Source organism: Cotesia glomerata, linkage group LG7 (assembly GCF_020080835.1).
Source record: "Cotesia glomerata isolate CgM1 linkage group LG7, MPM_Cglom_v2.3, whole genome shotgun sequence".
Taxonomy (NCBI): Eukaryota; Metazoa; Arthropoda; class Insecta; order Hymenoptera; family Braconidae; genus Cotesia; species Cotesia glomerata.
This window is the reverse complement of record NC_058164.1, coordinates 1139415-1157664: the sequence shown is the minus strand read 5'-3', so window position 1 is coordinate 1157664 and position 18250 is coordinate 1139415. Positions and strand designations below refer to the sequence as shown.

General features: G+C 28.4%; 4 protein-coding genes across 4 annotated transcripts; 2 read left to right on the top strand and 2 right to left on the bottom strand.

Moving 5' to 3' along the window:
- Nucleotides 1–73: 73 nt before the first annotated feature.
- Nucleotides 74–3955, bottom strand: LOC123268466. The gene is made up of 4 exons (XM_044733533.1): nt 3886–3955; nt 3289–3803; nt 2062–2663; nt 74–1813 (listed from the first exon to the last, which is right to left on the bottom strand). Exons 2-4 carry the CDS (start codon nt 3794–3796, stop codon nt 155–157), a joined length of 2769 nt encoding a protein of 922 aa, XP_044589468.1. The 5' UTR covers nt 3797–3803; nt 3886–3955; the 3' UTR covers nt 74–154.
- Nucleotides 3956–5310: 1355 nt separating this feature from the next.
- LOC123268467 (thioredoxin-related transmembrane protein 1-like) lies at nt 5311–7517 on the top strand. Its single transcript, XM_044733534.1, has 5 exons — nt 5311–5592; nt 5671–5832; nt 5911–6085; nt 6170–6271; nt 6874–7517. Exons 1-5 carry the CDS (start codon nt 5444–5446, stop codon nt 7117–7119), a joined length of 834 nt encoding a protein of 277 aa, XP_044589469.1. The 5' UTR covers nt 5311–5443; the 3' UTR covers nt 7120–7517.
- A 2588-nt stretch (nt 7518–10105) lies between these two features.
- LOC123268624 (dual specificity tyrosine-phosphorylation-regulated kinase 2-like) lies at nt 10106–14826 on the bottom strand. Its single transcript, XM_044733863.1, has 3 exons — nt 13689–14826; nt 11536–13605; nt 10106–11427 (listed from the first exon to the last, which is right to left on the bottom strand). The coding sequence occupies exons 2-3, from the start codon at nt 12601–12603 to the stop codon at nt 10477–10479; spliced, it is 2019 nt and encodes a 672-aa protein (XP_044589798.1). The 5' UTR covers nt 12604–13605; nt 13689–14826; the 3' UTR covers nt 10106–10476.
- Nucleotides 14827–15753: 927 nt separating this feature from the next.
- On the top strand, nt 15754–18154 carry LOC123268629 (microtubule-associated proteins 1A/1B light chain 3A-like). Its single transcript, XM_044733875.1, has 4 exons — nt 15754–15913; nt 16240–16402; nt 16717–16907; nt 17136–18154. Exons 1-3 carry the CDS (start codon nt 15871–15873, stop codon nt 16877–16879), a joined length of 369 nt encoding a protein of 122 aa, XP_044589810.1. The 5' UTR covers nt 15754–15870; the 3' UTR covers nt 16880–16907; nt 17136–18154.
- The last annotated feature ends 96 nt before the right edge of the window (nt 18155–18250 follow it).

Here is an 18250-nt window from a genome sequence, read left to right as displayed (position 1 = left end):
GATATTTTGATGACGATATATTTGATTAATTATTTGATAATCGATTGTTTTAATTATTTTATAATTAAAATTTATTATACAACAAACAACTTAAATGAAGAATATAATTTAAAATTGTGCATGTAATTAAAATACAAACGCTGTATCTTCAAATTTACGTGTTAGGTTTAACAAACGGCCGAAAATATCCATCGCCATTGCGACCTAAATGTGCAGGCCAACTTTGTGTCTTAGAAATATTATTACATCTCTGTCCAGGTAATAAATCTTCCGGGCAAACGCATTCAAGCTTCATTCTATAAATTGTCATTTGCCCGAGAGCAAACTTAACATTTTCGCGATCTAAGCCTTCGCGGTATAGTTTATAGTTAACTCCCCTGTTGGATAAACAATCAGCGATAATATTTTCACGTTCATATGGTTCTAATTTACGCCTAGCTGACTCTTCTTTTAGATGGATACACTCGAGATCCTGCTGAAGCAAAACAAGAGAGACTTCTGACGGTGGTAACCAATATGTTGAGAACACAAGATCTATCGATGTAGTCTTTGGATTTTTAATCAAAGACGGCAAAAGTAATCCTGTTGGTGGCTGTCTTTGTATGCTTTGATCAATACCTTCATAGTTTTTATTATCATTATTGTTATTATTATTATTATTATTATTATTATTGATATTAATATTAATGTTACGTTTTCTTCTCGCAGAATCAGCAATTTTATTATTACGTTTACGTCGTCGCTTTGATTGTTGAGAATTCGGGTCATTGCGTTCATATCGCATCTCCATTGGTAAATTATTCCAGTCGTTATTGTTAGAATTACTCCACTCCATTTCCCCCGGGAAGTCATTAGATACTTTTGTCTTGTATTCTGATAAATCATTGTACGCTGGATAACTTTCAATTATTTCTTTCTCATTATTATTATTATTGTTATTATTATTACTATTATCATCATTGTTGTTATTTACTAGATAATTTATTTCATTGGGTCCTTTACCTTCGAGATTACTTTCCATATTCGGATAATTATTAATTATTCTCTCATCTTCAATTCTTTCTTGAGTATTTACTCTAAGTTTAGCAGAACGCTGTGAAACCATAGGCCCATTTTCCATGGCGTTATTCATCTCCATTTGTGAAGGTAAATTATTGAGATACTCCTCTGTTTCATGTCTTGCATCGATAGAATTATTTAGTTCAACAGATTTCCAGTCCTCAGAAAAATACAACGACTGACCAGGAGGACCTATGTGTTGGCTCATCGCCAACAGCCGTGTATTTAATGTTGTGTTAAATCGCAATTTGCATAAATTAGCCCGGCTTTGTGATAACAGTGTTTGTCCCTTGAGGAACCGATATTTCTCATCGACATTATTGTGGTCTACGCAGTTTGCTGACCAGTATAAAAACCAGTCATTACCAGGGCCATCGACGGATAACGATAAGCCAGACATTTGTCCATTGCCGCTATCTTTAATAGGTTGTTCCAGGAGCGGTTTGCCAGTTTTTCCATCCAAAATTGTCGAGACTGAATAATAATAAACTGGGAAACCAGGCCCAACTTGATGTTTAATCATTATATCAGGAACTTCATCATCGTTGTAGTAACCGGGAATTGGTATACTTATAATTTCAGAATCAGGTACTGTGTAGTTCCAAATTAATTCAAAAGTATGACCATTGTATGCTCGTACTTTTGAGTCCAGAGACGATACAATAATGTCAGCAGTACCGTCTAATGTTATGTCAACTAATATTGGTGCTAATAATACTCCTTTGCCTTTTCCATACTGCAATGTTTTCAAATTCTGTAAAAATTTTATTTTATTAATAAATATTTTATTTTATTAAAAAAATTTCATTGTCTTGAATCAAGTAAAATTTACTTAAACTAAAAAAAATTTCTTAGTTTAAGAATTTTTCTACTCAAAACAAGAAGATAAAGTTCTTTCAAATTATTTACTTGATTCAAGTTAATTTTTTTTTTTTTATATATTGGATATTATTTTCATGAATATTTAAATTTAAAAATAAATAAACAAAAATGATGACTTACCATCTTTCCATACAATAAATTAGAATGTGAGACAATGTAAAGTCCACCTGACTGCTCTGTTGTAGAAGCAGCTAACAAGTACATAACTTCACCATCCGGATGTACTAAAGTCTGGGGCGCAATAAACAATTGTTCATTTTTTGAAAAGTCCATTGTTTTTATGACAGTACCAGTTTTTCCAGAAAGCATGATAATTTCACTGGAGCGTAAGGTACCTGTTTGAGTAGTGTGTGCGACAATTACATCAACAATACCATCACCATCGATATCCGTCATATAACGTGCATCATAAACATTTAGTATTATTTCCGGTTCCATGACACTGGCTGGGAATTCTTTGTTCGAGACTTCCCAAATAGCAGCCCCGTCTTGCCCGTCAACGGCGTGCAGAATTCCACCACGTCCTGTTATTATGCAGTCATTAGTTTTGTCGTCAGTTATATCAAACGCACAATCTATTGAAAATATCGCGTGTTCGGTCCAATGAGTCCACATTGTTTCGCCTGTTCTGCCATCCAGAGCTTTTACGCCTCCCAGACATGGAGTCTGGCCCTTGAAATAAAGATTGCAAAGGAATTCTGGTGCATCAAGAGTATCCAAGCCTAAAAAAATGGTATTTAAATTTTTAGTAAAATTAGTCTAGTTGAATTTGCAAAATAAAACAAAAATATAAAATAAAATACCTCTAAATAAATATGAAAAAATTTAACTTGTTTTTAAATCTGAAATAAAAATAAAATAAGAAACAAAAACAAATAAAATAATAATAAAAAATTTTTATGAAAATTAAGTTAGCCGACATCTAAAATTTTTTAGAATTTTTTTTATTAACAAAATTGTTACAAAAAAATTAAAAAAAAAATCAATTTTAAAAAACTTTAAAAACTATAAGTGCAATTTTTAAAAAATAATATTTAATTCTAATTTAATAATTAAAAAATAACTCTAAAAATTATAACAATGTCGTCTAACTTTACTAATAATAATAATAAAGTTAGCCGACATTTTTGATTTTTTTAATTTGCTTAATTTATTAAATTATAACTAAAAAATATTTTTAAAAAATTGCCCTTATAGTTTTTAAAGTTTTTAACAAATGAAAAAAATTTTTTTTCATTTTTTTGTAATAATTCTTTAATAAAAAAAAGTCATAAAAATTTTTAAATGTCGGCTAACTTTATTTTCATACTTTACTATTATAAATTTTTAGATATTATTTTTATAAACCTGTGCTGAAGCCAACGATTATGTCCTCGACACCGTCACCATCGACATCAACACTTCTTAAGGGTGCCTCTGATGTCAATTTCGGCAACGTCCTCACCCAGACGATGCTCGACGACAATGATGTGCAGGGAAGAACTTCATCAGTTGAATTGAGTCCAGTGTTTTCTTTGGGTGGAAATAAATTTTTTATCATCGTAAATGGTACCGGAAAAATGTTAACTGTAACAACGCAGAGCATTATCAGTCCTAGTAAAAGGACCAAAGCCATAATGCCGTAACATATTGGCAGTAATAGAGCTCTCAATGGTAATTTTTGACTCTCAAAACTAGTTTTAGGCTTCTTCCTTGGTGCCATTAGCGGCCTTTTGACACCTTCATCTTGTGATTTGAATCCACCACCTGTTTTTCCATCTCTTATAAACACTTCGTCGTCAATATCTGTCAGCTCATCATCGTCGAAGCTTTCTTTCACTGACAAACGAGGTAAAGTTGGGTAAATTGTCGACATGATTAATCTGAAATAAACATCAGCATTAAATGGATAGCTTGAAGAAATAATTTTTATAATATTTACTTTTTTAGATGCTTGTTACTTACGTATAAAAAATATGGCAAATAAATAGTTTTAGATATTGTGTTTTATAATTTCTGCTATCAAAAATTTTTTGGAAGATAGTTAAAGTGTAAAGAATAAAAAATAAATTGGTTGATATTGATGATAAAAATAAAAACTTTAGAATTAGAAAAAGACTGAAACTATTGATATGTCAAAATCACAATGTACAAAAATATTTTACCCTCATATATACTAAATGGATTGAGCGCTTGCGTGCTAGTTGATAGGCTTATAAATATATAGACCAGTTCTAATAGTGTTGTTTAATTTAATACATAGGGTGCTTTATTAGAAATAACAATTATTATATATTTGTACATATAACTTTGTAATCAATAAGTTTATATTGACTTTCTCTTGTAGAAAAAAACAAATCAATCGCTCATAGAAAATTTTTATCTAATAATTTATTATCTTATTGAAATTTCACTATTTTTTATTACTTTTTATAAACATATTACAAATCTCTTTTATTTTTAAAGAACGATTATAGAAATTTCGGATAGTTATTACTTCAATTTGTATAAAACAAAACATGATACGAAAATTAAAAGACATATCTGATAATTTATGACATTTAAGTTAAGTTAGCAGTCACTTCACAATTCTTTAATTTTATTTAACAAAAAAATTTCTTCCAAAAAATTATTTTTAAAAAATTGCATTTTCAATTTTTTACAATTTTTACATGTCAATTTTTTTTGCAACTAACTTATTTAAAAAAAAAAATTCTAAAAATTATTAAATATCTGTTACTTTAATTTTCAAAATTTTTTGGACAAATGAACTATAGCGAGAAAAATTTATTTAAAAAGTTCCATATTTGGAAGCTCTAAAATATTATAAATGCAATTTTTTTTAAATATTTTTTTAGACCTAGTTTATATTTCAAGAAAAACGAAAAAATTATCAAGTGATTGCTAATTTTTAAAATGTCAACAAAATTGATTATGAAAATTAAGTTAGCCGATATTTAAAAATTTTAAGAATTTTTTTTCATTGAAAAAATTATTACAAAAAAAATTTCATTTGTAAAAAATTTGAAAAACTTTAAGTGCAATTTTTTAAAAATATTTTTTTGTTCTAATTTAATTATTGAAAAAAAATCAAAAAACTAAAAATGTCGGCTAACTTTAGTATTATAAATTGATTTATGTATAAAAAAAAAAAAAAAAAAAACAGTGTAGTAGCGATTAATAAAAATTGAAAAACACATTTTTTTTATTTTTATCTATAGATATTAATAAAAATTTACAAAAAGCGATCTTAGTTTGGCAATTATTAATTTCAATTACAATTTTTCTTCAAAATAAAATTTTGAAATCTAAGTAACAAAATTAATTTATCAACTGTCAATCACACACTTTGTAGTACAATTTCTGGCCATAGGTGATGCTTAAGTCGTTGCCAAGTGCCATTACCACGTTGATGAAAGGCGGTAGCAGAGAGTGCGTGATTAGTATTAGTTCCATTAATCAAGATCAAGGTATCCAAGGACAATAATAATAAAGTACCGGCGATTTTACAATAATTATTAAGATGTCTCGTTCCATTGGAGTATTATTATTGTTCTGTTTTGGTATAATTGCCTTTTCTAATGCGGCTATTGCGAAAAAAACTTCCTCTGTTGATCAATTTACCGAAGACAACTGGAGTCTCATGCTAACTGGAGAATGGATGGTAGAATTGTGAGTAGAAAATTTTACTAAGCTTTAAAACAAATAATTAATGGCTTTCAAATAATAATAACCAATTAATTCATTTAGCTACGCTCCTTGGTGTCCAGCGTGCAAAGAAATGGAGCCCACATGGTCGTACTTGGGTGACATGAAAAAGAGTCTGGGTATAAACGTGGGCAAAGTCGATGTCACTGACTCTCCTGGGTTAAGCGGTAGATTTATGGTTACTGCGCTTCCTACAATTTATCAGTAAGATATAAAAGAAATTTTTTATCAACGTGTAAGTTTTATACAGTCGTTAATAAAATTTTTAATTGATATTTTTAGTGTAAAAGACGGTGAATTCCGTCAGTACAAGAGTCCAAGAGACCGTGAATCGCTTGTTGATTTCATAAGGTCAAAAACATGGATGAAAGTTGAACCCGTATCAAGCTGGAAGAGCCCAACGTCTATTCAAATGACTCTTATGAGTAAATTCTTCAAATTATCTCAAGTTTTGCGGGTAAATTTACTTAATTATCATAACTTGTTTAATTAATCTATAATTTATTGACAAAATAATTATATTATAATAATTATTTTCAAGGCTATCCATAATCAATTGATGGACGATTACGGATTACCAACATGGGGAAGTTACTTTATTTTTGCTGTCGCCACTATCATCATGGGAGCTCTTTTAGGATTGGTAATTAAAATTTTTTTTTATCAAACTATTAAAACAAACTTAGGGTAATTATTTACAAGTGAGCTCAACCTTATTTTGGGCCGTAACTAGGTGAAGAATTAACATTTTCAAATTTTTTTCTTTTTAATCTGCTTGTTTTTACGGCGCATTCATGATAAAAAATGTCAAAAAAAAAAAAAAATATAGATTTCGATAGCTTTTTTGCCTTTAAAAGTTCGAAAAAATTTTGGCTCTTATGTTTTTGGATAAAATTTCGATTTTATTTTTTTTTTTTGAAAAGTACATAAAAAAACTAAAAATTAAAAAAAAAAAAGTTGAATATCACAATTTTCTAAAAAATTTATAAATTTTTTTGAAAATTTGCAAAATTGTTAAAATTGTGATAATCAACTTTTTTTTTAATTGTTTATTTTTTTATGTATTTAAAAAAAAATCTATTAATAAAATCAAATAGAAATTTCGTTCAAAAAAATGAAAATTAAAATGGTTGACCCCACTTGTAAATATTTACCCAAACTTAGTAATAGAGCTTTGCATAAAGTCGTGCTTCTAGCTAGTTATATTTTTTTATACCCTATTGATTTATAAAATAACATTAACAGGTGATCGTATGCGTTATCGACTTCTTCTCTCCCCCTAAGCACGCCAAGGCAGTTGTTAACAAGAAGCGCAAAGATTCGAGTGAATCGTCCCAGGATAAAGCATCTGATGAAGACGAACTGGATGAAAACATAAAAGATGATTTAGTTGATGAGGAGGCCAGTGATTCAGAGAAGCAAAGCAGTAAAAAGAGCTCTGCTGCAAATAGTCCTAATGCGCGTAAACGTAAAACACGTAAAGCTGACTGATTATATTCACTATTTTTATCTTAACTTTACGTTTATACATTCGCAATTGTATTAACGGTTGTTTTAATTAACTACTGACTGATTTAAACACATCAAATAATGGCATTTTGATCATCGAGATCATATTTTTATTTTTTCATTAATGTTGCATTAATTAATAATTGATTTTTCTAATTATTTATCTTGCAATTTTTAATAGTTACTTTAATTTAGTTGAATAATTAATTTTTTAAATATTTGAGTATTTTCAATCACATTAAAGCAGTTTACAATTACATTAAACAAATAATTATTTTCATCAGCATTTAATTTCAACGCTATTATCCAAATGATCTTTATAATATTCATTTTAAAAAATTTGTATAAAAAAGATTTTAATAAATAAAAACAAAAATTAATACTTTAATACAGAAATTATTTTTTAAGTAAATTACTAGAAATTTAAGGATAAGGTTTTTTAATATAAAAAAAAAAAAAGTGGAGTAATCAATTATTTTATTTTTTTTTTTTGACTGGTGGCAATGAGGTTTTATTTATTTAAAAAAAATTCCATAGTTGTATTGCCATTTTTTCATATTTATATAATCAATCAATTAATTATACAATTTAATTATTAATCTACTTATCAACGCATACGATAATAATTAATCCGTAATTAATTAATCTGGTGTAAACTTGACAGCTCGCAATTATTTATTTTATTTTATTTTTTGTTTACAATCATAAGTATTAAAATTAATAATCAATAATAGTAATAATAACTATAAGAGATCAAACTTTTTCACTGTCACTTAAAGATAAGGACTTAATTAAACCGATAATTATCAATTAAAGACGCAATCTTTAAAAGATGCATTTATCAATTAAAATAAGCTTTTACAATTACATATTTTCATTTATATAATTACACAATGTTAATTTAACTTGCACATAGAAAGCAAATATTTATTTATTCAGGACAAATAATGTTTAAAAATCACAACAGTTGATATAATGTCTTCTTTATACAATTGTCACAATATCATGCCCATTATTGGTTGCCAGTTGCCCAAATGGACATTACGTCAAAGTAAAAATTGGTCGGCTGCATAAATTGTTTTCAATTTAGATTTAATACGGTATAAGTGGCAGTCTATTTAATATTTATATCAATCTAATTTCCACCTTTGTGCACATATTTTTTTCACTATATAATTAATCATAATAATTAATAATAACAATAATCATAATAGTAATAATAATATAATAATATTTATTTCATCTAATATCGCATTAGCTTTTTTGTTTATTATTTTCAATTGTTGTATTATGTATAGTTTTGTATAAAATTTTTTTTTATTGAGGTTTATGTTTTTTAAATAGAAACTTGTTGCCAAATTGTTATATCAAATGATTTTTTCATCAATGATTATTAAATAATTAATAAAACAATTATTTAATCTTTTTTTTCTATTATTATCAATTACACAATACAATGTTTCAAAAAATTCGCATGATGCAAGTAGATGAGATACTATCATTGATATTAAATACAAAACAAAAAAAATTAAAAGAAAGTTTGATGAAATGATTTAAATAATTACGTAATGTTTTCTATTATTCATAACTCATGCTGAATAAAGTCCTAAATGCATCAATAATTATATTATAATACAAACATTCACTCATATAGTACATTGAGACACGATAATGTCTCTTTAATTCAGTTCAATTATGATGTTAATAATATTTATATATTTATTAATTAACTATACTTTAAGCTTTTTTTTTATGTATGTTAATTTTCATACTGAACATAATTAAGTCAATTATACATAAGTCTTCGATAATAATTAATGTAATGTTGAACAATTAATATTCTAATCAAGTTCATAATTTAATCGCATCGGTTTTACTATTTATTTTAACCGAATGCTCATCACATCAATGACTGCCTGCTTTTTTATTTTAGGATGAAGTAAATTTTACAATGACAATTGATATAATTGACTAGCCCGTATGAATTATATTTTACCAACAAAATCACATGGTCAATAACAGAAAAAAAATTCTCTCTATGATTTGGTATTGAAACCGTTCAATTAAAATTAAAAGATATGCCGTACGTTATCTGCATATCTAATGACATATTAATTAATTGATTATTATACGAGCATGCACACATTATATAAATAATATTAACTATAATAATACATTGAAAATTAATTGATTTACAAAAAAAAATTACTGAGAAACAAATACATTGTCTCAAAATAATTTTAACAATCGGGTACAAACAGCGTAATAACATAAAAAGAAAAACACGGTAGTCTCTATTTTAATAAAATTTTTGAGACTGGCAGTGAAGTGATTTGTAATTTAACATACTTAAAAAATAATCACAATGAGAAGAAATTTAAATATAAATGAATTATTGGTTAAGCGAAAAAAATACCAATACAATATAAATAGATGTATGCGTAGATAATAATAATAACAATCATAATAATAATAATAAGAATAATAATAATAATATTAGATTTTATAGATTGCACCTGAGCAATCAGAAAAAGTAAAAATACATTGGTGTAAATTAAAGAGAGAAAATAGAGAAAAAATAAAAAATAACACAAAAATGCGTGATATTTAAATACACTGGGTCATCATTGTAGTCAAATCAGTTTCAGTATAGATTACACGATAAATACGACTAAGTTACTAACTTACTTATAATTATTACATATATATAAACCATAAACGCCTAAATTTTATATCACAAGACATTCTGTATTTTATAATAATGTCTAAGCTAAATTTTTCTAAGTCTTGAAATTTATTTTCATAATAATGAACTATTATTTTCGTTTGCCCAATGTTGTTCAATCCTTTGTCACCAGTAATAATAATTTAAATTAGCCATGATTTTGCAGTAATAAAAATTAATACTGACGTAATTATATTTTTAATTGTTTGTTTGTTCAGAGTCAATTATTAAAAATGAATTTACTTATAAAGCTTGCTCCATTCATTAGTGAATGGCACTTGATTAACGTCTAGTGCCTAGAAGACAACCAAGAATAATAATAATAATAATTTATATCTCCAAACAATGGGCTTTGCAGAATTTCCTGACCATAACCGTATGACTTCGATATCAATACCGAAAGCTTGTGCATAGATTTATGATCTAACGGCACTTGAGATCTATTCCCAATAATCGAAACGTATTATTACCATTACCATTGTAATTATAATTTTATGCTGGATATAACAACAATATATATATATAATATATATATAACTCTATAGCTAATTTTTTCTCATAATATCCACATGTACATTTACATAAACACGCATACACACACTCGCAGTCTTAATTTACCGCCAAGGATCTACCAATGTTATCTCTTTACTAACCACGTATCTACTTGACCCAGAAGATCCATGTGAACTGTGGCTGTCGTGCGAAGAGCCGTTGTGTGAGTGCAATTGTTGATGCTTGTGCGCTGAAACTGCGTTTAGAGACTGATGGTTTGATTGCGTTAATGAAGGATGATTGGATACTGATATTGAGTGACCACCACTGACTGAGGACACTACTGGATGGCTCAATGAAGGCTGCTGAGGGTGTCGTGATTGAATTGTCGAGGATCTCTGGTCATTCAGCTCACGTAACTTGCTGGATAGTCCAGCTGAGCCATGGGCTGTTTTACTAGAACTACGGCTACCGGATGTCGTTACTGCGGCTGTCGTTGGCTGTACCGAGTGCCCAGTAACAACATCAACCTTCTCATCGGGTGGTCGCGGCAATCTTCTTCTTAGCCATGCGTGTCGAAGTGCCTTGCTGGGTGTCATTCGCTGTTCCGGATCCCACTGCAAACACTTCCGTATAAAATCCAAAAACAGTGGGTCCTCACAGTTTTTGAGCGCCTCTTTTAGATCCTTCGATCCTGGTGGGCCACGAATTTTACCACGTCGCGAAACTCCTCCGTGTAACAATGTCGTACCGTGAGTAGTGGTCGTTGCTTTGCAATATCTCGGATAGCCTTTAGAGCTAAAAAATTGGCGAGAACGCTTGGCATTGTCTAACAATCTTCTTGGTGGCATTCCCAGAAGCTCAATGATACACGCCAATTGGTCAGCTTCATCCTCACCAGGCAGCAAAGGAAAACCCGTTAATAATTCCGCAAGAATACATCCTAAACTCCACATATCTATTGGCATTCCATATTTAGCGCCAAGAATTACCTCTGGCGCTCGATAAAATCTACTTTGAATGTATGTATACACTCGTTGGTCCTCATAGCAACTTGAACCAAAATCGATCACCTAAAAAAAAAAATAAAACGACAAAAACAAAGAGACGTTAATAAAATAAAATTGTATGTATTGATAAATTAAATCTGAGATAAATAAAAATTTGATTAATATCATTACCTTAATACCACTTCGACCCTGTTGTTTCAACAATACATTCTCTGGCTTCATGTCACAGTGAATTATTTTATTTTTGTATAGGGCATCCAAACATTGAAGCAGTGAGTGCGAAAATTTTCTAACTAGTTGCAAGCTAAATCCTTGAAATTTATTTTTTTTAATAAGTTCGTAAAGATTTATACTAAGGAGCTCAAATGTTATACACATATGATTTCTAAATGTAAATGAATCGAACATATGAATAATGTTCATAGTATTGTCCTTATCTTGTTTTCTCAAATTAGCAAGAATACGTATTTCCTCCTGTGCCTGTCGATGAAATCGCCTTTCATTTCTCACCATTTTAAGAGCCACGTGCTCATGATTTTTGTGATCATAAGCCTTTACAACTTGACCAAATGATCCTTTACCAATAACTTTAAGGACTTCATACCTGTAAGCCACATGATCATGCGGCGTATGAATATATGAACCTTGTTCATTGTCATAATTATGATTGTTGGGTAAACCCAATATTGCTGGACGTTTTTTAGCATTAGCCCCGATAAAATAAATCTGCGGATAGGCAAATATTTCATTCTGTTCATACGACGTTAATTTATTCAAATAAAGCTTCACCACAATCTCTGGTGAGACTGCCATTTTCGGTATAGTCTTGTTGGAATTACTTTCAGAACGCCCGTTTTTTATCATCGGACTGTTTGACTGACTGCTATTTGATTGCTGTGAATGGCTATTGTGACTTGTGTTGTGGGTGTTGTGACTGACATGAGAACTAAGGCTCAAATTGAGGCTGTCCGAATTACTAGTTAAATTCTGTAAGCTGTTATTAGCACTGGATCCTAAACTAGGTAAATGAGTGCTACCACTGTGGCTCGAGTGAGTGAGATGACTTGGTGGTGATTCACCTTGTTTGGGTGCATAATTACCCGGTTTTAACGGCGGCAGATGATTATTTTCATTAGTTCCTATGTATGTTTGTGATGAGATTGCGTTCATAGGCACGAACGGAGTCGGTAGTGACAAGGGCATCTCGATTGTTCTAGCTGATAATGTTAAGCTAGACATTTGTACTTGCACAATTATTATTTAATGTTTAGTCTTCTTCAGTAAGAAGGCTCAGTCATTTAAATGCACCTTCTTAATATTTAGATTCATATTTTTGTTCTGGTTTAATTTTTATTCATTTTTATCACTCAATAATTCCGTTGATCTTTTTTCCATCAAGATTTACTTTTTCATTTAATCAATTTAACTTTATTGCGTCATGATTGTATAAACCTTTAATGTCATGCCATGAGATCACAAAAGAGTGATGTTTACTATTTTATTTTATTATTTTTTTCTTGAGCTAAATGTGAGACATTATCTTTTTTTGTTTAATGTGTAAATGCGAAAGACTAGAGAGTAAAAATTACTCAAATTATTTAAACATCACTTAACATCGACTATTGATATTATTTACTATTTATATATAATAATAAATGTTTAGAATAATCCTCACCGGTATAATTCTCGTATGATTGAGAATAGATTAGCTTCGTCTTCACTATCAATCTTTTCTTTTGTCCGCTGTATTCTTCTAACTCTTGTTGAGCGTGGTTTAGCACGTCTAATTTTATAATCTATCGTGCACGAGGGCAAACACATTATGAGCTGTCTAGCTCGTCGTAGGTTGTTGGCACTTAGCCGGCTAAGTTTGATGACTTATTCGTATTTCATTCAGCTCACTTCCTACTGTACTGGTCTACTCTACTGCTTTCAAACCTTACCAACAACACCTTCAAATGATATCCACACTTCCTAAAAGTGTTATTCTTGTCAAACTTTTAATCCTTGCTCCGTAATTGTAATTGATATTCTCCTATTACTACTGTCCACCACGTGATACTGATACCTCACGTCGACAGTAGCCATACTGTAATCAACAATTTGTTTCATTCTCCATTTCTATCACCATCAGGGACATCATACTCATCATTTATATCATCAATAGTTCCTACTATCTCTTCTTCTTATGTAATTTATTCTCAGCTCATTATTTACCCGAACAAATTTAGTCACGTACACCTGAAAATAAAAAAAAAAATATTTATAAGTATTAATTAATTGATAATTATTTTTATTTATTTTATTTATATCAATCATTTTACCTGATTTTATACCACTCAAAGCAATTAATCGTAGACAATTTATTGAAATTGACCAACTCAATAATTAGTTGTAGAAATTTCCCCAATAATTAAATGGCGTGGTAAGGTAAAAAGAAATCACTTGGCATGTACCAATTAATATAAAATATTAATAAGTAAAAGGATAATAAAACAAAATTAACACCCACAGTAAACTTTCTTTATCAGTGACCTCCACTTGCTGTTGCTGTTACTTCGAGTATCAACTCACACGTGCATTTAATTACTAATAAAATAATTGTTCTCAACAAAAAAAAATTTTTATTTTTTCTGCTCGAAAAATCCACTGACAATTACTTATAAATTGACACAACAATAAACCCATAAGTAATTCACTTGTTGAAGTATTAAGTTGATAAAATGCAAATAAATAAATGTTGAAAAACAGAGTAAGTAAAAAATAAATAAAAAGAATAATAATCCAGTTTATACTGCTACGTCGACAAGTACAATGATCGGACGCGCAGTAATCGTGCGCCCCTTTTTTTTATGAGGGTTTATGAGTCAACTTGTTACACGTAATTTTTAATAATTACTCTCTTTCTCTTTAAACAGGAACTGACACTAATATATTTAGCTTATTTATGTTGTTGTTAATGAATTGATGATAAATCGAAACAGCTGATGTGGCTTATACCTTTTTTTTCCATAGTAGCTGTTGTCTCCGAGGCCGGATATTTAAGTTAGTTGTTATGTATTGTCTCTTAAACTTTACAACAATAATCCTTCTCTCGAATGTCTCGTCTAACTGTATACATCTGAGTGACACAGGTGACGCTCAACAGTATCCTTATGCTATCATCCCTTGGGTGACAAAAAAAACTTCAATCCCGACAATGTAGTAGTATTTATATTGTTTAATATATTGTTATATTAATAGTATACTTAGTTAAGCTACTTCACTCTTCGAGTTTAATACAAGTTTTCATAGATAAATTCACTAATTTTTAGGTGGAAAATTATAATAACGCATCAACTACTCCACACCCACGCGCCATCACGCGTTCAACTGTGTCCATATACAAAGGCATACAGAAATATACCACTAGAGTATTATCCACTCTTCTATACATCATATATGTATATATATGTATACACCTCGGATATAATATATATCTACATAGCAGTTCAAGTTGAGAGCAAGCGAGAGAGAGAGCCGAAAGAAAGACAGAGAGAGGGAGTCAGCTTGATGGCCTGGGCTTTTGAATACACAGATGCGCACGTCATCAGATGTTATCTCCGCCATCACTACAGGGGCAGTTCGTCTACTTGTAAATAGACGGCGCTAGTTAATTCTTAAATGGCGCACTAATTCCAAACACTTACATCCATTTTTTTTTGGAAATTAACCAACAGCAAAATTGACAGCTAAAAAAAATTTTACATGATGAAGTTTTAATATTCTATAAAAAAATATTTACACATAAAAATTTTTTTAATAAAGAGAAAAATACCAAAATAATTAAGAATGAAATTTTTAATAAAAAATAAAAATAGAACTCTCTCGAAGCTTTGTCATTTTATTTAAGGTTTGTAATATATTAGGCAGTAAAATTCCAATATAATAATCCTAAAAATAAAAACTTCACTTAATTTAATTTCAAAATAATAAAAAGTATTTTTACTCCAAATTTTTCTTTTATTTAAAATTTTATCTGTAGGAAATATACTTTACGTATGGATTACTCGAGACCTGAAACGTTGAAATAATTAATAAATTTTGACATTTTATATTAAAGATAAATTAAAAGTAATTAGAGATAATCTAGATTAAGGTAAAGTTAAAACTTTTGTATAATTAAATTAATCAATTAAATTAACAAGCGCATAAGTGAGTTTTGTAAGTTCTAATAAAATAAAATATAAGCTTATATATTTTTTTCTAACAATAATAACATAGGGTATATTTCAGCGTCTGCGCACAAATCTTTTATTCACCATTATACTAAAAGTGTCTTTGTTTGATACATTTAAAAGCGATAACACTGTCTTTCTTTATCGTTTTAGTAAGTTTCTGTTCGTAACAAAACGAGACAAGCTTCAGGAACTTGTTTGTTGTGTTAAAGCTGTGTTGGTGAATTCACAGCTGACTTTGTGTCAAAGTGCGTCGTAGTAGTTGATAAATAGAATACGAAATAACGAAATGAGCTTGACACCCAAATCGTTTAAAGAAAAGCGATCATTTGGTAAATATATCTTTATTTAAATATCGAAATATATCCAATAATTTATCAATTTTTATTTAGTAACATCAATAATAAGTAGTGTTATGACAGTAGTGATTTTTTCTTATTACTGATTTTATAACAAAACGTAGTCTTTACATATTATATACATATTCATTCTATTTCATCATACTTTTTTTTCTATTATTTATTGTATTGGTTTTACCTTTTTTCTTTGTTTGATAAATTATAATAAAACGTCTATTTGTAATGATTTATTGGAGTAATATCGATATATTTATTTTTAATAGTTATTAAAATATTATTTTCTAACGATTTTATTTTAGCACAACGAGTATCTGATGTGGAATTAATTCGTGAACGTCATCCAAATAAAATACCTATTATTGTTGAACGTTACTACGGTGAAAAACAATTACCACCACCGGATAAATCTAAATTTTTGGTACCAGATCATTTGACAGTTGCGGAGTTGATTAAAATTATAAGGTATTGATTTGTTATTATTATTGAAATATAATTATAGGTTCAGTGAATGAAAATAATTGAAATTTTGTTTCAAAATTTTTATATAACCTTGGTACTGGTATATACATTTTTTTATTTAATAAATTGAATTTTTATGGTGCTTTCAAGAGATAAATCTTCATTATTTATGTCTGCTATAATTCAAGGATCATATCTAATTTTTTTAAATGGAGCACTAACGTTCATTCACTGGCTAAGTTAGCCTAATTTAAATCAATAAAAAATTAAAATTAGAATAGTAATTTGTCCATGTATTGATTATTGATTATTAACAGGCGAAGATTACAATTACATCCAACCCAAGCATTCTTTGTGCTTGTTAATCAAAGAAGTATGGCAAGTGGTAGCTTGACAATGGCCCAGCTTTATCAGCGAGAAAAGGATGAAGATGGATTTTTATACATGGTTTATGCAAGTCAAGAAGTTTTTGGATGTTAGTTTTATAATATTACTCTAACTGATCAAGGTATTTTATTTAACTAATTTTTGTTTTTATCTGTACACGAAAAGAACAAGATGACACTGGATATCATCCCAAATTATACTGCGTGATATCTGGATTATACTAGCTATTATCTAAAGTTTTTTTTCACTCAGTATAATCTTGGATGATATCCAGTGTCATCTTGATTCTTTCCGTGTACTAACTCTTGAATGTATTTTAGAAAAAAAATTTAATAATTATTATTTTCAGATGATTATGACAATTTTACGTGATATTATTGTTAAAAACCAATATAAATTAATCGTTAGATAAAAAAGAAATAAAAAATAATAAATGAAGATGTTTAAGCGAAAAAAATTCACTTTTTCAATTCTTTATGGTACAAAATTGTTGTGGTGCTTTCTTTGAAAAATAATGATAATGATAAGAAGAATAATAATAATGGCGCGTGAATGGATTTCAAAATGAGTGCATCATTAATCAACACGAGTACACTTATATCGTTGCAATCATCATCATCATCATCATCATTATTATCATTAGTAATATATAATTATATATTATATTAATATAATAATACTATTAATAACAATATTAAATTCAAATATTGATCTTGAAAATACCTTCATAAGAGTTAGCAAGGTAGTCTGATACTAGAATAATAAAGAAAAATTAATCTCAATTAAATAATTAAGATTTAGTGTGATTCACAACAGAAACAATTTAATGCTTTCTCTACAGAATAATTAATTACATATAATATACAAATTTAATATATAAATACAACAAATAAATATATTGATGGTTTTAATTGATCAAAAGAGTATAATGAATATTTACAATTAATTATAAATAAATAATAAATGAATTGTAACTCATAGAGTAAATACGAAATCGTCCAGCAATTAAATCGATTTCATTTTTTTATAATTTTTCATATAAAAATCTATTTACCAATAATTAAAAATTATACTGTTAACAAAAAGCAAATTAAATACACAAAGAGGCTCTGATTATTTTTTTTTTGCCAAACTTTTCGATACCTGACAATTTCATAGAATTATTTTTATTATATTATGTACATTTTTTACTTATAACTTATCACTTTTCAAAGTGTATTAAAAAAAACAGGATTTATATAATAGGGCATACATTATAATTATATCTGCGTGAATATGTAAATAATAAATATATTGAATGAAATATGTATAAATGGTCTACATAAATGTCAATGAAAAATTCTAAATAGATAAAATGTACCTATGGAAGTCTTTTATTTTTATTACTTCAAAAAAATAACCCTATACACACATATTATCTAAAATAATTAAATAGTCAAAAACTGTCAAGGAAAAACTTTTAGT